The sequence below is a fragment of the Geotrypetes seraphini genome, chromosome 9 (genome assembly GCF_902459505.1).
Source record: "Geotrypetes seraphini chromosome 9, aGeoSer1.1, whole genome shotgun sequence".
Taxonomy (NCBI): Eukaryota; Metazoa; Chordata; class Amphibia; order Gymnophiona; family Dermophiidae; genus Geotrypetes; species Geotrypetes seraphini.
Genome location: NC_047092.1, coordinates 100731311 through 100756175, shown reverse-complemented (window position 1 = coordinate 100756175; position 24865 = coordinate 100731311). Strand labels below are relative to the sequence as shown.

The 24865-nt window shown below is 44.3% G+C and overlaps 1 protein-coding gene across 4 annotated transcripts in view; it reads right to left on the bottom strand.

Annotated features, from left to right (window-relative positions):
- AMOTL2 (angiomotin like 2) overlaps positions 1–24865 on the bottom strand; it is a 370109-nt gene that overhangs the window by 107092 nt on the left and 238152 nt on the right. For 2 of the 4 annotated variants that reach the window (XM_033958124.1, XM_033958122.1), the window contains one exon: positions 7779–11999. The exons of the other annotated variants lie outside the window; for them this stretch is intronic. In XM_033958124.1, coding sequence (XP_033814015.1) covers positions 11932–11999 — 68 coding nt within the window. In that variant the 3' untranslated portion in view covers positions 7779–11931. Of the gene's footprint in view, positions 1–7778; positions 12000–24865 lie in introns of those variants that run through there. 4 annotated transcript variants of the gene reach the window in all.

Here is a 24865-nt window from a genome sequence, read left to right as displayed (position 1 = left end):
CCTTGAATCGCCGCTGGACTCCTCCCACTATCAGGTCTGCTTATGCTGTATTTAAACAGGCCATTTGCGGCGCACGCCGAAGGAGCGTGCAAAAGGAGCAGGTTCTGCTCCTTAGTGCGCTCCTTCGTGCGCAACCAGAGGGCGCGGCCAACTTTAATATTATTACTCCTACAGAAACCTATACAACATCAAACCCGTTTCTTTGGAAGACTACCCATACAACCCTTCTGTTATTACTAGGCTTATTCTATCTAATGATAATGCCAACCCAAACTCTTAATCAACTTCACTCTTCTCCAAATATGTCCTTTAACATACCAAGTCATTGGGGGCATCGTCCTCCTAATTACAAAACCCATGCAAATCGCCAACCATCTAACATACCAATAAATCTTACTCACTCCTCATTTATCAAATTCAATTCTTCCAATTCAGTGTATTTCAAATCCACTACCTTAAATCAAACAAGCTTAAAACTCGGATTTATCAACTCAAGATCCATTAAAAGAAAATATCATTTAATTAAAGAAACTATCATCTCTGAAGGTTTCCACATTTTTTGTATAGCAGAAACATGGTTAACAGAAGGCGAAGAAGCCTATTTGTCCTACTGTTGTCTTCCAAATTATTCTTTCGTATACAATCATCGTCACATACGAAAAGGGGGTGGATTAGCAATAATCTATTCAAATAACATTATAAAAACTTTGGATTACTCCACCGGCAATGTAATAATCGAGTTTCTTCAAGTTCAACTTAACACTAACCCAAAAATAGACATTTTATTACTTTATATTCCTCTCCCAATTACTCAGAATAATTTATCTCTTTTACAAAACTTGATTTTTGATTTCTGCTCTTCCATCCAACATCCTCTGATTTTAGGAGATTTTAACATACACTTCGATGAATCCATAAACCCCACTACCAACGAGTTTCTAACTTATATCAACTCTTTAAACCTAACACCTCTTATCCAAGATGCAACACACTCGGCGGGTCATATTTTAGACATGATATTTATTCCTCACAACAATCTTTTCTCATACTCAAATACATCCAACTCCATAGTACCCTGGTCAGATCATCACCTCATTTCTTGTAGTATACTATTAAAAAAGACGCAAGCCTCTATTCCTCAATCCAAGAATATTACTTATCGAGACTATAATAAACTAGATCTTTCAATTGTTTCTTCTTTCTTCCTCACAAGATCCTCTATTCTAGAGACAGACACTCTTGATGAACAATTACTCACCTGGAATACAGCAATTCAGCTCTTATTGGACAAAGAAGCTCCCCTTGGTTCTCACCAGAACTTACCCTGATTAAAAGACAACTCAGATCCCTAGAAAGAAAATGGCGAAAAAATAAAACCACTGAAAATTTGAAGCTATATAATGAACTATCACTTTTTTATAAAAGCAAAATTAATATTGAAAAAAAATCCTTTTACTCAAATAAAATTAAATCGGCTAAAAATTCCTCAGTATTATTCGCGATCGTGAAATCTTTTACTCTTGACTCACAAAAGGATACAAAAAAAAGAACTCTCTCAGCACAAGATTTAGCTGATGCTTTTTGTGATAAAATTTCAAAAATACGTGAGCAATTCGACACCAACAAAGCCATCGATTCTTCTGATACACTTAGCAAATTTATACTTCCCTGTGCCAAATGCTCAAACTTTAACATACCAACACTGACAGATATTAAACATATTCTCCAAAAAATAAATTTAAAAAGTTCTGCGTCAGAGATTATCTCTCCAGTAATTCTAAAGAAGTACTTTGCCTGCTTTGGACCCTTTATACTTTCATTTGTTAAAAAAAGTCTCCTTACTGGGACTGTACCCAAGGCATGGAAATCAGCTGTAATTCTTCCTATAATAAAGGATCGCAAAATTTGTCACGATGACCCTACTAATTACCGCCCTATCGCCAACATTCCATTTTTAGCAAAAATTACAGAAAGGGTGGTATTCAATCAACTTTCAGATTTTGTCGAATCTACAAACATTTTGCATCCCAACCAAACTGGTTTTAGAAAAAAACACAATACTGAATATTCATTAATAGGACTGACCACTAAAATCATTTATCATCTTGACCACCATAATTCGGTTATTCTTTTTTCCCTCGACCTCTCAGCTGCTTTCGACACTATCGACCACTCGCTATTATTGGACAGACTACAAAACATAGGCGTCTGTAATACATCATTACAGAGGTTCACTTCTTTCTTAGCCGATCGTTCTTTAACGGTAAATTTCAATAATGTAAGTTCTAAATCATTCTCTCATAATTATGGAATCCCACAGGGCTCCATTCTTTCTCCACTACTATTCAACATTTTTCTTTCACCCTTACTTAGTTTGAGCCAATCTATTGGTTTCACCACTTATGCGTATGCCGACGACATTCAGCTTGTTCATCCATTTAATCCTGAAAACATCAATGAAATACTTTCAATTAACCAAAAACTTGAAAAAATAAAAAATTGGCTCTCACAAAATAAATTAGCATTAAACATCACTAAAACCAAAGCCTTATTCTTTCCAACGAAGCAAGGATTAACACTATCAGCGCCTTTTCTAATAAGCAACTTACCAATTAAAATAGTATCTTCACTAAAATTATTAGGAGTCATTATTGATGATAAATTCACGTACCACGAACATATCAGCAACGTGGTAAAATGCTGTTTTTTTCGTTTGCGCTTAATTCGCTCGATGTCTAAATTTCTGGAACCAAAATCATTGAATATTTTAATACACTCTTTGGTCATGTCTAAATTAGACTACTGTAATTCACTCTTATTAAACATTACACAAAAAGGAAAAAAACGTCTACAAATAATACAAAATACTGCAGTTAAAATCATTCATAACGGCAAAAAATACGACCACATAACACCTTTTTTAATAGACTCACACTGGCTCCCATTTAATCAACGAATAACCTATAAAATATCACTTTTAACATTTAAAACTCTACTCAATAATGAACCCTTATTCATAGATCAACTGTTAATTCCATATAGCTCGTCCCGATCATTAAGATCGACTACACAAGGAATACTTACTGTACCATCCCTAAAGATCATTGGAACCAGACGTCATGACATATTCTCAGTCATGGCTCCTCTTACTTGGAATGCCCTTCCTTTATATATTAGAGAAATCAAAGACCTGAACCTATTTAAATCTAACTTAAAAACTTTCCTTTTTAAAACTTCTTTTAATATTTAAAATTCTTTTACTTATTATTACTTTTAATTTTTTAATCAGCAATTTTAAACAATCCCTCTTTCTTTTTATTCCTAACTACCTCTCAATACGATTTTTCTTAACCCCCAATCCTAATGTTTTTTCCTCTATCATATTTTCACTTTCTTCTCCTCTGAGAAATGCACTATGTAACTTTAACCTACTTTACCCCTTCCCATTGTTTTTCTAGTTTGTCTGTATTGTCTGTCAGAAGTCTTTTTGTACCTCTTTTAAAGCTATGTACAGCATTTTTTTTTTAAATTGTTGCTCGCTTAGTATGAAATAAGCGATTTATCAAATTCAATAAAACTTGAAACTTGAAGCAAGTGGGACCATTGGATGATGGAGACAAGAAGGGAGTGGTAAAGGAGGAAAAAGAGATAGCTGACAGGTTAAACAAGTTCTTCTCGTCAGTCTTAACAAGAGAGGAAACATCCAATATTCTAGAACCCGAGGAGATCTTAAGTGGGGATCAGGATGAAAAGCTGGTAAGCCAAGAGGATGTCCTCCGACAGATAGACAGACTGAAGAGCGACAAATCACCAGGTCCGGACGGCATCCACCCAAGGGTACTAAAAGAACTGAGAAACGAAATAGCGGAAACACTTCGCCAAATATGTAACCTATCCTTAAAAACTGGGGAGATCCCGGAGGACTGGAAAATAGCAAATGTCACGCCCATCTTTAAGAAGGGATTAAGGGGTGACCCGGGAAACTACAGGTTGACCTCGGTTCCGGGAAAGATGATGGAAGCACTGGTCAAGGACACAATCTACGAACACATAGAAAACAATGGACAACTGAAGGCGAGCCAGCATGGCTTCTGCAAGGGAAGGTCATGCCTCACAAACTTACTGTAATTCTTTGAGGGAATAAACAGCCAGGTGGATAAAGGGGAATCCATAGACATCATTTACCTTGACTTCCAAAAAGCCTTTGACAAGGTACCCCACGAACGGCTGCTTAAGAAGCTGTGGAATCACGGGGTGCAAGGGGATGTCCACCGATGGATCAAAAACTGGCTGGCAGGCAGGAAACAGAGGGTTGGAGTAAAGGGCCATTACTCAGACTGGCTATGGGTCATAAGCGGAGTTCCACAGGGGTCGGTGCTGAGAGGGAATCCTTTTACCCCTACTGTCCGCGGTTCAGGGAATCCCTTCGGAGGCAGTGAGAGAAGACCGGGCTGCCTCATTTCATTCAGCCAACTCATGAGGCAGTAAGGCCAGGGAGCTCTGGACGCCTGCAGCCGCTGTCAATGAAACTACACGACCACACCGGCCCAAACCTCCGAGTTCAGGCAGGCCGCGAGTGTCTCGCAGCTGGACTAAATTGTGTCACTCTCCCCCTGAGAGGTGCACAATTGCTCCATATGTGACCTAGCTGAAATTTAAAGAGTCGGTTAGTATAAAAATACAGTAAAATACAATAAATTGACCTCAGGATTTTTTTTTAACAGAACAGGCTCTCAAAAAAATATGCCTTGCTTGATTTAGGGGGCAATGCTTACTGCTGAGGCTCCTCTAAAAAAATGTGGGGAGGTGGAGGAAGAGGGAGGAGGGACCCCACTCAAGACCCACCGGGTTTGACACCCCCGAGGTCAGAAACAGGGCCCACCCAAGCTCAGTCTGGCCCAAAACACGGAATAGAAACCCCCTAAACCAGGAGTGCCCAATACATTGATCGCGATCGACCGTAGATCACTTAGGCAACCCCAGTCGATCACGGAGCCATGTGGTTTCCCTTCTCTTTTTTTCCCCTCCTGACCAGTGTCCAATTAATCCGCCTCTTGAAGAATGCCAGCCAGTCAGAGTGCTGGCAGGGTGGGGTTAGAAGGTCAGCGGGGGATAGAGTTTAGCGCACTACAGGAGACAGAAGCGCCAAGGACTTAGTGCTGCCTGATTCGAATCAATTCACATCGGGTGAATAGATGGCCTCCCAATTCAGTGATTGACCCTCCGCCCTCACCCCCTAAATCAGGATCGGCAGAGGTGCCTCTTGCTGGCCAGCCATCGCCGCTCCTGCTTTAGAGGGCGAGGGTCAATCGGGAAGTGCTGTGGTGTCCGGCTTTCTCCCTAGCCTCCCGCACATCCCTGTACCTAATTTTAGCAGGGAGCAACCTTCAGAGAGGATTGCCAGTACTTTAGCGAACCTTGCAGGTTGCCATAGGCCTCAGATGTCTTCCCTCTGCCGCGGTCCCGCCCCTTCTCTGAGTCAAAAAGGAATGGGCTTTATGTGCAATCTGGGGGTGTGGCAGCGATTTGCTGATAAATTGGATACTCTTTAGGGACCTATTGGAATCTCCAATTATAGCACCTAGCTTCTTCTTGCGCCTGTTGCCTGGCCATTCATTTGACACACCTTATGGGGAGGGGGGATTGATGGATAGCTGTAATGGTAATAGATATTAAGTGGATCAGTCTGCATTATATGTGGGCTGCCTGGTTTTAAGGGTGTCATTCATAAGGGACATTTGTCCCCTTTTGGGAATAATTTGACAGATGCATAGTTGGATGGTTATTGTATAAATACTTTTTTCATAGGTTTCATTATATCTTGCACTATGCGCAATATGTGTTGTGTTGTGATATGACATGTCTTGGTTGTAAGACTTTGAATTTCTTGTTTAATGTGTTATATTTGAAAACCAATAAGAAAATTTAAATATTAAAAAAAAAAATTATTTCTATATGTATGGTGGTTTGCCTTTCGAAAATAGGCATTTTCTTTATGCCGACTTTGGACATCTTGCATCATACGTCCAACTCTTCCCCTTCCCTCCATCCGTGCCCCATCTTTTCCCCTCCCCTGCACGGCCTCTCCTTTGCTGCGGTCCACCCAAGCAGAAACAAGAAGTTGCTTCAGAGTGGGGTGGACCACAGCAAAAGAAAAGTACAGAGGAGGCCACCGTCTTAGGTACTCCTATCCTCCACTATATGCTCCTCTCTGCCCCAGACCGACATCGCATTTACAATCCCGATGCTCCGTAAGCCCAACGCCGACGCTCTGTACTGGGCTGAAGGGTCTTGAGTGTCTGCGCATGCTCAAGGCTTGCTGGACTCCCTTCAAGAATCTCAGAGGTGGGAGCCATCAGGCCTTGAGCATGCACAGACGATCAAGACCCTTCATCCCAACACAGAGCATTGGTTTCCAGAGCATCGGGACTGTAAGTGTGATGTCAGTCTGGAGCAGGGAGAATAGGAGTGCTATTACTGGAGGATAGTAGATAGCAATGGTCATCAGTGGGGATAGAAGAGCTGGTCATCTTGAGGGGGGCAGAGATAGCAGGGCAAGTCATGGGAAGGGGATGGAGGATAGTAGTATTGCGCATCTGGATGGGTGGAAAATAGCAATGTTGGTTATCAGGTGGGAAGGGGAGGCAAAAAAAGCACCATCATCCAGTAGAGGCCTGAATATAAACTATTGGCCCAAAAATCTTGTTTTATATTTGAGTACAAATGGTATGTCTGTAAGAATGGTATATAACACTTTATATTTTACTAAAGACTAGCACAGGAAACACAAGAATAAAATGGGTCTGTGGCAGATAACATGCACTAAGCTTTCATAAAAGCTCCCTGAAGAACTCTAAAATAAAAAAAGAAGTTACCTGCTAGCATTACTGAATTATTTTTTATTAAAATATTGGTACACCAAGTGGAGTGCTGCAGCATAATAAAAGCAACAATATAAAAAAAATCAGGTTTACAATTTAAATATTTCTGATAAATTACAAAATCCACAAAACAAAATTTGAATTGTCTTTGATGGAAAATGTTCACAGCACAAACATGAGAAATAACATCAATACTTATCAAGAATAAACCAAAATTTGTATAAAATATATTAAGTTTGTGGGGTATCTTTATTTTAAAAAATTTTTTATTCTCTTTCACAACTTTTTCCATTTTTCTTTTGTAAACAATGCACAAGTAAATGCAACATTACCTTTTTTTCCACTTTTCTAAGGTGTACATTTTTAAAAGTTGCAAATGTCCAGCAAATGCATGGGTTTAATAAAGGAAATCTCAAAAAATTAGAACAAAGAGTAAAAAATACTGGGGGAAAGGTGAGTTACCAGGTTATTTTACTACAAGTCGTGCTATTTTAGCACAGGGTTCCGTTTTATTCAGTAGCACAACCTGTGGTAAAATAATTTGTGTTTTAACAGTAGGCCACATTAATAACTTCTCTCCTCTATGTGCTAAATAATCATTTTTACTTTATGCTGAGCTTTAGTTGTTCAGGATTTCCACTGGGGTGCAAGAAAAATGCAGTTTTATTGCTTCATGATAACTGGCTCTAATCCTGGTTTGCTAACTCTCGGAATGTTTGCTATTGATTCTGGCAGCCAAACTCCATAACAGGATTTTTCCTTAATCCTATACCAGTATACTTTAGTTGTCACTTGGGGATAATATGGACCAATATAAACCAGACATCAGCAGCAAAAAAAAATAAAAAAAATAGAGTTAGTTACTACCCCAAGTGTATTTCTAATATTTATATTTTGATTACTTAACCTTTACAAATTTGGGTGAACACTGTAATGAGTAATTCTGAAACCACCAAATTTAGGGCTCCTTTTATCAAACCACAGTAGAGCTTTTTACCATGGACTGGCAAGGTAAATGTTTCAACGCTCATAGGATGAGCAATGGAGCATTTACCTCTTCGGCCTGCAGTAAGAAAGCTATGGTTTGATAAAAGGGGCCTTTAGGTAATAATGGTGGTAAAGTACACACTTAGCTCTGATAACATATATCGAGCCTCATCCCCTTCAAAAAAAGGCAGGAGAGTTTAAATTCCCTATAGACAATATAACATTGTTGTTCCTTTTTAAAAATATCTTTCGCAAATCTCATGAATATCCTTATTTTTCAAGCTTCAATACATTATCTTTTGAGTGGGCAGACGTGTTGGGCCGACGGCCCTTTTCTGCCGTCATACTCTATGTTTCTATTATTGTTTCTGAATATATTTAAAATCTTTCTTTGATTAATATTTATCCTGTATTTATTAGGGATGTTGCCTTTGTTTGAAACATTTCACATGGGTTTTTTTTAACCCAAAATGACAGGAAAAAATTCTGTGTTATCAACAATGTACATATTGTTCAATAATTATTTATTAGGATTTTATGAAGAAGTTCACCCAGGCAAATGCACAAGATGAATAGTAATTATTAAATAGACACACTATTGAAGAATAGTGTGCACTATTGAACAATACGGCACATTATCAAGCTGTAGGGTGCACTATTGATGAAACTGCCCAAAATAAACAAAATACTGAACAAAATTAAACATTTCATACACTTAAGAAACCTAAACAAAACCAAAATTTTTGGCCTATATATCCCTAATATTTATTAGGTATATATTCATAACTCAGATTTATTATATTTTAAAACCAATATTTGAAGCCAACTGGGGGTAACATGATTTACACAAACATTTTATAATTTCATCATTGCTGTTTATTTTTCTACATATATTCTTATTTTGTGGTTATTTGAATTTGAGTCTACCATCGCCTGCCACTTCAGTTCTACTCCATAGCATCTTTTGATATGCTAGCAGCGATACCACACATAATAGCTCTGCCCAGACACTTCAACACTAACTTGCAGCACCCCTATTATTGCAGTAATGATACCCCACACACAGCTCTAGCAATACACCTCAATCCAGATCTGCAATGCACCTCAATCAAACTCTGCAGCACAGCTTACTATTCCAGTACTAAGGCTCATGTACACAATTTTGCCAATGTATTTCAGGCCTGTCAAGCAATGACCTCCCCCCACCAAAAAAAAAAACAACAAAAAAACATGACTCTTATGGATATGCCTCATTTCTGACTTACAACACCTAGTGCTACCGTGGTCCTGAAGCTCCATACAACTCTCTTAATGAACTTATCTTAAACCAAACATATCCACACATGTTTCAGTTTTGCTTTCCTTCTTTCCTATGCACAGTTCTTTCAACATACCTCAGTACAAAACTGTAAAATCCAATTTATGCCAAGGTCCTCCACAACTCTAATACATCTCAATCCTGACCTTCAGCAGGGCTATTATTCTAATACTTTGAGCTTAAGCCTTACTTGCCTCACCTTGTTCTGCTCTTCTAGGGCATGAGCAGATCCTACTACTATAGTCTTGGCATACTGTGAGGCAGTTTGTGATGTGGACAAACACCAAGCTAGGAGTCATGTCATATACACCACATTTGCTCCATTGTAACTTAAGTTGAATTATAACATAGATCACCAGAGATGAAATATTGATGCATAAAATATTTGCCAAGGGAATGGATAGTTCCTCTCTTCTTCTCATTTATATTTTTTAGTATTTTATGGGGAACACCAAGACTCCGCAAACTTGGAAATAACTTGGTCAACATTCAAGATGATTTAAAGGGCCAGCCACTGATATTCAGTAGTATTAACCCAGGGGTAGGGAACTCTGGTCCTCGAGAGCTGTATTCCATTCGGATTTTCAGGATTTCCCCAATGAATATGCATTGAAAGCAGTGCATGCAAATAGATCTCATGCATATTCATTGGGGAAATCCTGAAAACCCGACTGGAATACGGCTCTCGGGGACCGGAGTTCCCTACCCCTGTATTAACCATACAATGCCAATGAATATCAGCTCTGCTTGGCCATTTCTGAAGTTAGAGAAAAGTGTTCTGAGTTTCCAAGTGCAAAGTCCAAGTGCGGGTGCCAGCAATATTCAGTGCCACTGTCCATGTAGCTAAGCGACCAAATAGGACCATATAAGATGCCAGCACTGAATATTGTTTGACACCCATATAGCTTCCGACTAACAGCCTAAAGTGTGCAGATCCCCTTTCCTACCACTCCCAAACATGACAAAACCATCTTCCAATTCCCCCTCCCTCCCCTGAACATCCACCCCCTACACCCGATCCCTTTGGGCCTACCTGCCTGATCCCTGATGGTCTAGTGGGCGAACAGGAAAAATTGATGCCCACTTGTGGCTGCCTCTTCAAAATGCAGCTGCACCTTCTAGAGCAGAAGGAAGTGGGCATTGGTCCTGCCCATCCGCCAGGAATCAGGTAGGTAGGCCTGAAGGGATCCTAGGGGAGAGGGGGAATCGGTAAAGGTTTAGGGGGTGAGAGGGGCATCAGAAGGAGCTTTCATCATGCTTAGGTGGGTGAGTGGGAGGTTGGGAGGGTGCATCAAAATCTTGAAGAGTTCAGAACCTGGCTATGCAGGTCAAAATCAGCCAGTACCTGCATAAGATCCAGGGGCTAGCACAGGCTGAATTAACCCAGACACATTGAATATCTGAAGTTAATTCTGCTCACGGTGATCAACATTTAAAAAAATGCAGAGAACTGCGGGCTGAATATCAGCCAGAACATTTCTATGTAACAGATATATAACTTAACAAAAGACAAATCACCAGTTTCCCAGCCCAAACATTCTTCCACTGTTTTTTGTGTGGTGTCAGGCAGCTTTATTAAATGAGTCAGTATCAGCAGCTTTGGAAAGGAAAAGACATCTCGAAATGTAAGATATCTGAGTTTAAGAAAGGAGGTGTGTTTATGCATGTTTCCACAGCAGTCAGTGCCACTTGGAACGGATTATGTATTCATTCATTTTGGTCAAAAGGTAATCACCACTCAGCTCACACATGTCAAATCATGAAAAGAAAGATGTTCTCTGGCAAGGTATCTTTCAGAGATAACAGTAAAATTGGCCAAATAAATGCATACTTATTTGGCTTCTAGTTGGCAACCAAAATGGAAATTCCAGTTAGAAAGAATCATAGGAAATTATCAAAGAGACGTGGCATTTAAATCCTTCTTCAAGCTGAGAGACAAACGACAAAAGGAAAGGAAAGGAAAATCAAGTACTGAGAAGCTTAGGTTTTGGAAGACATAAAATAGAGGTTCACAGAAGGAAAATAGCACACATTTAGCCAAAAAAGTCCAATTGGCAGAAAAGAAATTATATAAATAGCTTTGTTTTTTTGAACAAAAAATACACAGAATTATTTACAAATAATGCACTATCCATTGTAGAATCCAGTCCAGCTCCAGGCAGGTCAGCATCTACAGTGATCTCTAGTGCCCAGTCCAACCTATACCAATTCCTCAAAGGGCTTGCCTCCAGTCCAGATTAAAGCAAAAGTTTCCCAGCCTGAACATATTTCCACTGTTTTTGGGATGGTGTTGGGTGGCTTTATTAAATGAGTTGTTAGAAGCAGCTTTGGAAAGGAAAACATTTAGAAATGTAAGATATCCGAGTTTTAGAAAGGAGGTGTGTTTATGCATGTTTCTACAGCAGTCAATGCCACAGCATAAGGGCCCTTCAAAGCTCAAATTAAATTGAAAGATAACCTTCATCAGTTTCCAATCTGCCTGCATGAATTCTAACACTCTGATGTCCTCTGGTCACCTTGGTCAAAATACCAAGAGAAATATGTTGATTAATCTATTGTTTTTTGTTCGGTGGGCATCTCAGCAACCTCAAAATATATCCCAAAGGAAAAGAATCGATCTATGAGGTCCTCCAAAACTTGATCCATGGTCATTGTAGTCTTTCTCCTCTAAAAATTGTCCACAGTGGGTGCGATGAGCAGGTTAGCCAAAAATCTGCTCTGAGTTAGCAGAATTAGATGTGTTGTTTAAATTAGGATTTCTATCATATCAGACAAGTCTGGAGTTTTAGTTGTGGTGACAGAAGTTAAAGTCTCTGTTAAAATCAAAATAATAACAAAATTTAAATCAAGGCTCTTGACCTTATTATAACAACACAGTGTGCCAAACATTCCCCTATTGACATTTTTCTTATACAATCTTTGCTTTTCCAACACTATGGTCATCAGTATAGAACCCTATTGATCTCTATTCCATAATGCCTCATGTAAAGAGCTTTAAGTATTACCGGTATCTTCTAACCTGTTGTATTTCCCACAAGAACAATTTTTATAATTCAGCAAACAGAAAACATTTATAGATTTTATTGGATAATTTGGCTATTAAGGCACTGAACCAATAAAGAAGATACTGTCTTAAAATAGGGGTGGGTGGGATGCAGTTACCCTGGAAGTAATGGACAGTCAGGAGGTTTAGGTGCTCATTTCAAAGCCATAGTTACATATGTAACTTTGTAAGTCTATGTGCTTTGAAAATGAGCCTCTTAGCTACACTAAGAGGTTGTATCCCATTTATGTTCTTTCCAGTCTCAATACAGAGCACTTTAAATATATTTATTTAGAGTTTGTTCTAAGTACAGCACATTCCTTTCTTGGTCTCCAGGGAAACATTGCATCACCCTGCTTGCTGGGGATTGGTGTTGAGGCAGTGGGAGGAGAGGTGGGGGAATTTTCTTCATGCCTGTGGCTTTGCAGGGAGCTTACAACACTGCCAAAACTATGCACCATTTGCTTTGAATTCAAGCAAGCAGCCTTTTTACAGTTTTTCTCAGTTACAAATGGATTCCAATCATGGATGGAGAGACAGAGATGAGAAAATGCAAGGGAAGCAAGAAACTTCACAGAAGGGCTCCAGTCCACTGGCGTAGTAAGGGGGTGCAGATTGCCCTAGGTGTCGAGTCGGTGGGGGCGCTGGCTCCTCGCCACCGTACCCCGCCACGCTCACACCATCCCTCGCTAGCACATGCAACTTCGGCCTGTTGCTTACACCAGCCTGGTTCCCCTTTGAAGCACTTCCGGGTCACAGGCCCAGGAAGTAACATCAGAGGGAAATTCAAAGCTGGCGCATGCTGCTGAAGCCACACACGCTGGCAAAGATTTAAAGGTATGTAGGGTTGGGGAGGGAGAGCACAAGTGTGGGGGGGGGCGCAGGAGTGGGGGCACCAGCGCCCTGGGTATACCACTGCTCCAAGCTCCTAGCAGAAAGGTTCTGGAAGGGAATAAGGACCGACATGAGATACTAGAATATAAACGAGATAACATTTTTTCCCTTTTAAAAAAAAAAAGGGGGGGGGGAATGTTAACTGAAATGTAAACCAATGGTTTATATTTGAGTAATCCTCTCTCTTTTTCCTTCCCTCTTTCATGGCATCCAGCATCCCTGCTGTTTCTCTCTTCCCCGAGGTATCCTACTCTGGCTGGCTAGCTCTGCACCCTTCCTTCCTCCCAGACCTATTGTATGTTCCTCCCTGGGCCTAACTTACAGCTCTGGTAGTCCTGTGGTGAGCTGGGGCAGGAGCAATTTTCTTAAGTTCCTGTCCCTGTACTGAAAATGGCTGCTGTGAATTCCTGTGACAACCTTGCGAGACTGCCACTGAAACTTGCAGCAGCTAGCCATTTTTAGTATGGAGACCGCTAGAACAGGAACATAGGAGGATTGCTTCTGCTCCAGCTCACCACTGGACCATCAGGGGGCAGCAAAAGGACACCTCAGCAAAAGGAGGGAACAGCAGGAATGCCAAGGGGACAGTAGTACTGGTTATAGAGTGGGGAGGAAAGAACAAAAGCACTCATTAGCGGGTAGGGATTCAAATATAAACTGAGAGCATTTTTTTTTACCCCAAAATCTTGGAGTTTATACAGTATATCAATGCCATAAAGAGGGGAGGGATATATAGTAAACCTTGTAGGCAGGGTCAGATTTATATTTATATTAGACTCTAAGCAAACATATATTTGTGACCCCCCACCTTACCAGGATTTCCCCTCTCACTGATTTTTCTCATCTTTGCCCCTCCACCCTACTTTTACTTCTCCAGAAATAACAGGAAAAGCACAGAGCCTATGGTGGGCAGGGTGGCAGTAATACTTTGTGGGTGAGCAGGAGGACACTGCAAGCACATGCCTCGGTGGAGAGCTTTAATGGTTAAAGAGAGCTACCAAGTTACCCAGTTCCAGGAGGCAGATTCTGAACTGGTCCTGGATTTCTGCAATCCTATCTTAGTACATTATAGGATGTGAAGTGCTGATTTCACTTGGTACTATCAGGCAGGGGTGGCCCTAAAATGAAGCCAACTAAGACAGGGGCCAAAGGCACATTGGGTGGAAGGTATCAGCGTATTGTCTCTTGCTTCTTCTTCTTGGAGGTCTGCCACTGAAGTAGCGGCTTCTGCTTATTTTGATCCAGCCATCATCCTCCTGCTCTGCTCTACTTTCCTGCTCGGCTTCAGAGATCGGCTGGACTCTCCAGTATTCAGCTGATGGTTGGGAGCCCAGCTGGGAGTTGCCTGTGGAAGTCTACCAACATTGGGCAGGCAAATCAAATGCTTAAGAGTCTACATGCATCTACCACCTACCAAGACAGGATTAGTAACAGATAAGCTGTTCTTGGAGTTTGTGACTGAATGTGACTTATTTTATCTTACTTTTCTCTTGTAGGGTTGCCTAATTTTGCCCTCTTTTGCTTTCCACTTTTTTATTATGTCTTCATACTGTGTTTTGTAGTTTCTTTATTCAACCATTTTGTACACCTTTTTTTTCTTATCTCTTTAATAATAATAATAATTTATTTTGTATACCGCCATATCCAGGGAGTTCAAGGCCGTTCACAACAGATACATGAATTACATACAGTGCGATTGAAAAAAAAAAAAAGAAGAACATAACAAGGCAATCGTAGGGTAAAACTCGTTTACATTAACAATTTAGGTGAGGGAAGGGCTAAATACGGAGTACATACAGTGTGTGCTGTAATAGAATACAATTGAGTTTAAGAGAAGGGGGAAACAAAACATATTAGATGGAAAGGGGGGGAGCAACAATCTTAGAAGGGGGCAGGCGGAAAAGTAAAGGAAGAGGTGAGGAGCGTTGAGGAGGGGGAAAGGGGAGTGTAAAGGGTTTGGTCTGTTGCAAAGAAGGGTTTTGATCTGTTTTCTAATGTGGAGAAGGGGAAATGTTAAGGCGGAAGAGGGGAGCGTTAAGGATTTGGTCCGTTGAAAAGTAGAGTTTTGAGCTTTTTTCTAAAGTGGAGGTATGAAGAGGCGTCAAGTATAATTTGGGCGAGCCATGAATTTAGTTTGGCCGCTTGAAAAGAGAAGGTTCGTTCAAGGAATCTTTTAAGATGACACGATTTCAGTGAGGGAAAAGCGAACATAGTTGTTCTGTGGGAGCTCTTATTATTATAGTTCAGGTTGAAGGGGTAAAGATAGCCTGGTGACATACCAGATACGGTTTTGTAGCAGATGTGGGGAACCACAAGTACCAGGGGTCACTCAGAGAAACTGAAAGGGGACAGGTTTAGAACAAATGCTAGGAAGTTCTTTTTTACCCAGAGGGTAGTGGACACATGGAATACGCTTCCGGAGGTTGTGATAAGCCAGAGCACATTACAGGGGTTCAAGGAAGGTTTGGATAGGTTCTTAAAGGATAAGGGGATTGAGGGGTACAGATAGAAGTAGAGGTAGGTTATAGAAATGATCAGGAACCACTTCACAGGTCATGGACCTGATGGGCCGCCGCGGGAGCGGACCGCTGGGCGCGATGGACCTCTGGTCTGACCCAGTGGAGGCAACTTCTTATGTTCTTATGCAAGAGAACTTAAATAGAACTCTGGATTCGAATGGCAGCCAGTGCAACTTGTGGTAGAAAGGGGATATGTGTTCCCATTTCTTCAGGCCAAAGATAAGGCGGATGGCGGTATTTTGGACCAATCTCAGCTTCCTGGTGATTTTCTTGAAGGCGCCTAGATAAATGATGTTACAGTAGTCCAGGACACTAAGAATGGAAGATTGGACCAGCAGATGAAAGGAGGTGTCATCAAAGTATTTTTTAATGGTGCGGAGTTTCCAGAGCACCGAGATACTTTTCTTAAACACTAGGTCAGTGTGTTTCTCCAGTGTGAGATGCTTGTCTAAAGTGACTCCTAGTATTTTTAAGGATTGCTCAATACAGTAGTCTAGTCCATTGACATGTAGCGCAGTTTCCTTAATTTTGTTGTTTGGGGATACTAAGAAGAATTTAGTTTTTTCTGGGTTTAGCTTTAGTCTAAACGCTGACATCCAAAGTTCGATCTGATTTAGGGTGAAAGATAGCGAGTTTAGAAACTCTGAGGTAAAGTAAGAGAGCGGAATGATTATGGTGATGTCGTCTGCGTAGCTGAAAAATTTGAGCTTTAAGCTTTGTAGGATATTTCCTAGGGCGACAAGGTAGATGTTAAATAGGGTGGGGGACAGGGGGGAGCCTTGTGGGACTCCACAAGGGTTGTCCCAGCTGTAGGAGGTAGTGTCATCCTTGAACACCTTGTAGGTTCTTGTAGTCAGGAATCCATGGAACCAATTGAGAACATGACCTGAGATTCCAATAGATGTCAGACAGTCTAGTAGAGTGGCGTGGTCAACCAAGTCAAATGCGCTACTTAGATCGAGTTGCAATATTAGAGCGCAAGAGCCTTGGCTGAATAGTTGATGAAGGTAATCAAGCAGAGAAGCTAAAATTGTTTCAGTACTGTGACCTGACCGGAAGCCGGATTGGTTGTCATGTAAGATATTGTGTTTTTCTAAGTATGTGGTGAGTTTGGTGTTTACTATCCCTTCTGCTATTTTGGTAACCAGGGGGATATTGGCGATAGGTCTAAGGTTGGAAGCCGTGTTAGAAGGCTCTTCAGTATTTCTCTTAATTTGTGTAATCATAATGTGCCCTTGTTCTACTGGGAACTTCCCAGAGGATAGTAGCGAGTTGCTCCAAATCAGCATTTTGGCCTTAAAATTGACTGGGGCCGATTTCATGACATTAGGGAGACAGGTGTCCAGTCTGCAGTAGGAATTGGCATACTTATTGTAGTGTTTACTAAAAGTTTGCCAGTCTATGGGTGAGAATGTATTCCAGAACAGGTCGGCTCTGGAATTGTCTGAGTCTGGTAGAATGGGGTAACACCAGTGGGGCTTGGTTGGGTCGGTAAGAGAGGATCTTAGTTTTTGTATTTTGGAGATGAATAAATCCCCCATGCTGTTTGCAGTTAGAGTGGGCTCTTCGGGTGTGTCGATAAATGTTTCTATATTGTATAGATCATTTACCAGCTTAAAAAGGTTGCTACTGTTGGTTGAAATGTCGCCAATTTTGAGGGCATAGAAGTTTTTGCGTTTTTCTTTGGTTCGATTTTTGTAGGTTTTTACTTTTAATCTCCAGGCGGTTCTGTGCTCTTGCGTTCCTGATTTTAGCCAAAGTCTTTCCGATTTTCTTAGGTCTCTGTCAAACCAGCCCTCTAGGTTTTTAAGTCTCTTTCTGCGGGTTTTGATGGGAGCCATTTTATTTAGGATATTGGTGCTATCAATAATCCAGGAGTTCATAAATTGATCGGTTTGTTTGTTTTGTTCTGATATGATCTCATAGTGAGACCAGAATTCTACAGGATTTATCTTACCTCTGCTGGTATGGAATTTTTTATTTCTCGTTTTTGGGATATTATTTGTTGGACTCGTAGTTTTTAGTTGGCAATCAAGTTCAAAATTGCAGAGACTGTGATCCGACCATAGTGAGTCGGTCCAGTGTTCTTGTTTCCAGATTATTTGGGGGTTAGGTAGCTCTCTAGAGGAGAAAGTACCAAAATCTAACTGATGGCCTTTTTGATGGGTTTTAACTGGGGGGGGGGGGGTTTGAGGTACCCTAGTGAAGAGATGAGTGACCAGAGTTCTGTGGTTTCAGGTTGGTCTATTTTTTCAAGGTGGATATTAATAGCTCCACACAGTAGGTTGTAAGGGCTAGATAGAGAGTTAGTAAAAATTCGAAGAAGTCATCCTTGGCAAGGTTCCATTTTTTTGGTGGAACATAAAACAGAGTTGTTGTTAACGCAGCCGTTAGGGATTTGGATGATAGTGAGACTGAAAGAATTTTGAGGTTGGGAGTGGATTTTGAGTTTAGAATAGAGAAGTGTAGGTTGTCTTTAAAAATTATGGCTAGGCCTCCCCCCTACCCCAAGTCCTAGCTAGCGATAAAATTTTGAAGCCTGGGGGAAGGCAGTCTTGGATAATAATATCGTTATCGGATAATAGCCATGTTTCTGTAAATAGAGCGAAGTCAGGGTTGGTTTCTTTCAGCCAGTCCTTAATTAGTATGGACTTGTAATTAATTTTTCTTCTATATTTAATATAACTTATATTGTGAGCTGGAACAGTCTGTAATGTATTTCAATCCTATTAGTATTGTAAATTGCTTATACTTATGTGCAAGCAGTATATCTGAATCTGTCCTTTTCTTCTGAAGCTTCAACTGCTGCATCTCTCAACTTCCCTCTCGGGGAAGCATCTCTTCTTTCTTCCTCTCAAATCTACCTTACTACAGAAGTTATCTATGATGGTGGCAGCGATTCACAAAGGCCATCCTGCTGCCAGCCCCAGAATTTCTCTGCTACTGTGACCTGCCCTCTTTGCCATAACTTCCTGTTTCCTCAGGGACAGTAATAGAGATAAGCGCTGGGGTCATGGCAGTGTAGCCTCTGAATTGCTGTCGCTACCACCGCCACCACCACAGGTAACTTCTATAATGCAAAGTAAGGTAGATTTGTGGGGAAGGAAAGAGAGATGCCAGAGAAGGGGTGTGACAGTGGAATGAAGCTCCAGAGTAAAGGGGGAGAGACTCAGAGGAGTGAAGTGAAAGCTGAAGGGGAAAGAGTTTGAGGAAGAAAGGGGTAAAATGCCAGTGGGGTGAGTGAGAGATGTTTGCCATTTCTCCCCTGCTGAGGCCGACGCAGGAGAGGGGTAGAAGGGAGAGAAGGAGAGATGTTGGGAAGGGGTGGCAGAAGGGAGAGATATCAGACTCAGGGATGAGGTAATGGAAATGAAGGGGTGGAAGAGTGGGGTGGGATCTGTGATTCACCGTAAAACTTTTTGGGTGCAACTATGAATCTGTACTCAAGTTTTGTATGCTTGTCTTTAAGTTTGTAAATCTATAAATTAAAAAAAAGAAAGAAAGAGAAAGAGATGGACTTGAGGGAGGGCAGGCAAGTGGAAAGAGGAAGAGATGGACTTGAGGGAGGGCAGAGGAGACAAATGGGAAGAGGGAAAGATGGATTTACAGAAGGGCAGAGGGGGAGCAGAAGAGGAACAGAGATGGACTCGGCAGAGGGGGATGAAGAGGGGAGGGGAGAAGGATTTAGAAAACAGAAGAGGGAGGGAGAAATGTCAGATTTGGGGGAGAGGCAGAAGGGGGAGATTCTGGGTTACAAGGATGGAGTGAGGTAAAAAGACAGATGATGCTAGGAATGATGGCTAGATGTGGGAGAGGCCATGGGAGCACTGTCAGAGTTGAGTGAGAGGAGGATAGAAATGTGGTCATGAGGAGCAGATGAAAGATAAAAGGCAACAGAAGGCTGAGAAATGAGTGAGATGGAAAATGTGAGAAGAGATAGAAAGTTGATAAGTAGATGAAAAATAAAAAGGAGCACAGTAAGAGGGTGAAATTTGATTGGACAGAGGCAGAAAAGAAAAAAAAAAACAACTCACGAGAGAGCTTTAAACAAAAGATCAATATGTCAGAAACAAATGTAGTGAGGGAATGGAATAGCAGGAAAGCAGAAGACAGGAATTAGCAGAAGACAGGAAAGTAAAAAGGAGAAACTGAGACCAACGTAATGAAAAAAATAAAATGCTCAAACATGTACAAGTACAAAAAAGTGTTTTATTTTGAACTTATTAACTGGAATATGTTAGCTTTGGGGACTGTGCATCACAGTGTCTATGTATTCCAAGTTTAATAGTTTCTTGATCTACCTTCCGAAGAAGTTTTGTCAGTCGAAAGCCTGAAGTTATAATGCCGTTGTACAGGTCCATGGTGAGACCTCATCTGGAGTACTGTGTTTAGTTTTGGAGGCCACATTATTGAAAGGATGTGAAGAGAATGGAATCGGTTCAGCGAATGACCACTAAGATGGTCTCACAACTCAAGGATCTCCCATATGAAGAACGTCTAAGCAGGCTGCAGTTATATTCTCTCGAGGAACGCAGAGAGAGGGGAGACATGATAGAGACGTTCAAATATCTTAAAGGCCGTGCTGAGGTTGAAGAAGATATCTTTTCCCTTACAGGTCCCACGGCAACAAGAGGGCATCCACTCAAACTCAAGGGTGGGAGACTTCATAGCGACATCAGGAAGTACTTCTTCACCAAAAGGGTGGTTGATCTTTAGAATGGTCTTCCACGTCAGGTAGTCGAAACCAGCAACGTGCTGAACTTCAAGAGACGATGGGATAAACATGTGGGTTCACTCCAGGGAAATGCTTTTTGCAGGGTTCTTTTAGGGGGAGGGTTCTTTGAGTGGGCAGACTTGTTGGGCCGTTGGCCCTTTTCTGCCGTCATACTTAAGGAGACCATACATCCAGTTTTGAACGGAACAGTCCCGTTTTCGGATCCCCTGTCCCGTTGTCCCCACGTGGGGACAATGGGACAGGCAATCGCTTCCTGTCTCTCCCTGTCACACCAAAAAAAAAAAAAAAGCCTCCCTCCAGGTCCGCTACCGCTGCTCCTCTGCTTACCTCCCTGCCGCTAATTGCGCCCAAAAGCCTTCTTCCCAACGTCAATTCTGACATTGGAGAGGATGTTACAGGCCAGCCAGGCAGCAATTGGCTGGCCCGGAACGTCCTCTCCGACGTCAGAATTGACGTCGGGAAGAAGACTTCTGGGAGCGATTAGCGGCAGGGAGGTAAGCAAAGGAGCAGTGGAGGTGGACCGGGGGAAAGTTTAAATTGGGCCTGGAGGTAGGCTTTTTTTTCCGGGGTAGGGGGGAGGAGGTAGGCAGGCAAGCAAGCAGGCAAGCTGGATGTCTTTTGCGCAGCAGAGAGGAAGGTAGGCAGGCAGGATGGTTGGCTGGCTTTGGGGGAGGTAGGCAGGCAGGCTTTGGAGAGGCAGGCAAGCAGGCAGGTTTTGGGGAAGGCAGGCAGGCTGGCTCTGGGGGAAGTAGGAAGGCAGGCTGGCTCTGGGGGAGGGAGGAAGGCAGGCTGGCTGGCTCTGGGGGAGGGAGGCAGGCTCTGGGGGAGGTAGGCAGGCAGGCTGGCTTTGGGAGAGGCAGGCAGGCTGGCTCTGGGGGAGGGAGGGAGGCAGGCAGGCTGGCTGGCTCTGGGGGAGGGAGGCAGGCAGGCTGGCTGGCTCTGGGGGAGGGAGGCAGGCAGGCAGGCTTTGGGGAGGAAGGCTAGCTTTGGAGGAGGCAGGCAGGCTGATTTTGGGGGAGGTAGGCAGGCAGGCAGGCTGGCTGGCTCTGGGGGAGGTAGGCAGACAGACTGGCTGACTTTGGGGGAGGGAGGCAGGCAGGCTTTGGGGAGGCAGGCAGGCAGGTTTTGGGGGAGGCAGGCAGGCAGGCTGGCTCAGGGGGAGGCAGGCAGGCAGGCTGGCTCAGGGGGAGGTAGGCAGGCAGGCTGGCTCTGGGGGAGGTAGGCAGGCAGGCTGGCTCTGGGGGAAGTAGGCAGGCAGGCTGGCTCTGGGGGAAGTAGGCAGGCAGGCTGGCTCTGGGGGAAGTAGGCAGGCAGGCTGGCTCTGGGGGAAGTAGGCAGGCAGGCTGGCTGGCTCTGGGGGAGGGAGGCAGGCAGGCTGGCTGGCTCTGGGGGAGGGAGGCAGACAGGCTGGCTGGCTCTGGGGGAGGGAGGCAGGCAGGCAGGCTTTGGGGAGGAAGGCTAGCTTTGGAGGAGGCAGGCAGGCTGATTTTGGGGGAGGTAGGCAGGCAGGCAGGCTGGCTGGCTCTGGGGGAGGTAGGCAGGCAAACTGGCTGACTTTGGGGGAGGGAGGCAGGCAGGCAGGTTTTGGGGGAGGCAGGCAGGCAGGCTGGCTCAGGGGGAGGCAGGCAGGCAGGCTGGCTCAGGGGGAGGTAGGCAGGCAGGCTGGCTCTGGGGGAAGTAGGCAGGCAGGCTGGCTCTGGGGGAAGTAGGCAGGCAGGCTAGCTCTGGGGGAAGTAGGCAGGCAGGCTGGCTCTGGGGGAAGTAGGCAGGCTGGCTCTGGGGGAAGTAGGCAGGCAGGCTGGCTCTGGGGGAAGTAGGCAGGCAGGCTGGCTGGCTCTGGGGGAGGGAGGCAGGCAGGCTGGCTGGCTCTGGGGGAGGGAGGCAGGCAGACTGATTTTGGGGAAGTAGGCAGGCAGGCAGGCTGGCTGTGGGGGGGGGAGGCAGGCAGGCTGGCTGTGGGGGAGGTAGGCAGGCAGGCTGGCTGTGGGGGAGGTAGGCAGGCAGGCTGGCTGTGGGGGAGGTAGGCAGGCAGGCTGGCTCTGGGGTAGGTTGGCTGACTTTGGGGGAGGTAGGTAGGCAGGCAGGCTTTGGGGAGGCAGGCTAGCTTTGGAGGAGGCAGGCAGGCAGGCTCTGGGGGAGATAGGCAGAAAGGCAGGCTGGCTGGCTCTGGGGAGGGAGGCAGGCAGGTTGGTTTTGGGGGAGATGGGCAGGCTGGCTCTGGGGGAGGTAGGCAGGCAGGCTGACTCTAGGGGAGGTAGGCAGGCAGGCTGACTCTGGGAGAGGTAGGCAGGCTGGCTTTGGAGGAGGCAGGCAGGCAGGCAAGCTCTGGGGGTGGCAGACATGCAGGCTCTGGGGGAGGTAGGCAGACAGGCTGGCTCTGGGGGAGGTAGGCAGACAGGTTGGCTCTGGGGGAGGTAGGCAGGCAAGCTGGCTTTGGGGAGGCAGGCAGGCAGGCTGGCTTTGGGGAGGCAGGCAGGCAGGCTGGCTTTGGGGAGGCAGGCAGGCAGGCTGGCTTTGGGGAGGCAGGCAGGCTGGCTTTGGGGAGGCAGGAAGGCAGGCTGGCTTTGGGGAGGCAGGCAGGCAGGCTGGCTTTGGGGAGGCAGGCAGGCAGGCTGGCTTTGGGGAGGCAGGCTGGCTTTGGGGAGGCAGGCAGGCAGGCTGGCTTTGGGGGAGGCAGGCTGGCTTTGGGGAGGCAGGCAGGCAGGCTGGCTTTGGGGGAGGCAGGCAGGCAGGCTGGCTTTGGGGGAGGCAGGCAGGCTGGCTTTGGGGGAGGTAGGCTGGCAGGCTGGCTTTGGGGGAGGTAGGCTGGCAGGCTGGCTTTGGGGAGGCAGGCAGGCAGGCTGGCTTTGGGGAGGCAGGCAGGCAGGGAGGCTGGCTTTGGGGAGGCAGGCAGGCAGGCTGGCTTTGGGGAAGCAGGCAGGCAGGCTGGCTTTGGGGAGGCAGGCAGGCAGGCTGGCTTTGGGGAGGCAGGCAGGCTGGCTTTGGGGAGGCAGGCAGGCAGGCTGGCTTTGGTGAGGCAGGCAGGCAGGCTGGCTGGCTTTGGGGAGGCAGGCAGGCAGGCAGGCTGGCTTTGGGGAGGCAGGCAGGCTGGCTGGCTTTGGAGGAGGCAGGCTGGCTTTGGGGAGGCAGGCAGGCAGGCTGGCTTTGGGGGAGGCAGGCAGGCAGGCTGGCTTTGGGGGAGGCAGGCAGGCTTTGGGGGAGGTAGGCTGGCAGGCTTTTTGGAAGGGGGTGGGACAAAGGCTTGAAGGCAGTGAAGGGGACATAGGAAGGAGGGATGAAGGAAGGAGAGAAAGAGGCAGAGAAGGGGGGGTTGTAAGTAGAAGAAAGACTAGAGAGATAAAGGCTGGACCAAAGGGGAAAGACAGGAGGCAGAAGCAGGACTTTGGGAGGTGCAGACAGAGGGGAGAGCCCCTGAGGAAGAGCAGAGAGAGGCAAGATCATAACAGAGGAGGGAGAGAGCGGGAGACCTGGAACAAAGGAGAACTGACACTGTATCTGGGGGCATTAATGACATAGGAAGGAGGCACTGGGGGCACTAAGGACATAGAAAGGGGCACTAAGGACATAGGAAGGAGGCACTAAGGACATAGGAAGGAAGGAGGGAGTGGGGGCACTAAGGACATAGGAAGGAAGGAGGGAGGGAATAGAAAGGGAGAATTGTTGGGCCTGAGTGCAGAAAGAAATAAAAGAAAGGATGCTCAGTCAGAAGGAAACGCAACCAGAGACTCATGAAATCACCAGACAGCAAAGGTAGGAAAAATAATTTTATTTTCAATTTAGTGATCAAAATGTGTCAGTTTTGAGAATTTATATCTGCTGTCTATATTTTGCACTATATTTGTCTGTTTTTCTATAATTACTGAGGTGACATCTTTGAAAACCCCCAAATATAAATAATTAACATTTTCTCTTTGTATAGGGTTCTTTGTGTTTTTTTTAACTTTATGGTTATGAAATAAGATATTGTGTGTACATGAAAAATGAATGGAAGAAATTGGGGGCGGGGCTAAGGCAGGATTGGGGGTGGGGCTAGGGTGGGATTTGGGGTGGGGCTAGGGTGGGATTTGGGGGGGGGACTGAATATTAATAGATGTCCTGTTTTGAAGAAAAAAATAAATGGTCACGTTAGTCATACTCTATGTAAACTTCTATCACAGGTATCTAGACAGGAAATGCATATGTTTTTGTTTCTCCACTATTGCAGTGTTTGCCTGTGACTGAGGTGTAATATTTGTTTGCATATAGTTTCTATGTTGAGATCCATAGCAAGTCATATTTGTTTTGTTTTACTTGTATTAAAAACTGAAAACCCACCTTTTTGATACAGCTTTCAATCCTTAACCCTACTCCTCTGCCCTCCAACCCAGCCAGCTGATTAACCGTTCCCCTTAACTGTATCCATGACACCTTTTTTATCAGTCTTGCTTGTTTAGATTGTAAGCTCTTTCGAGCAGGGACTGTTTTCTTAATCTTTGTGACTCTGTACAG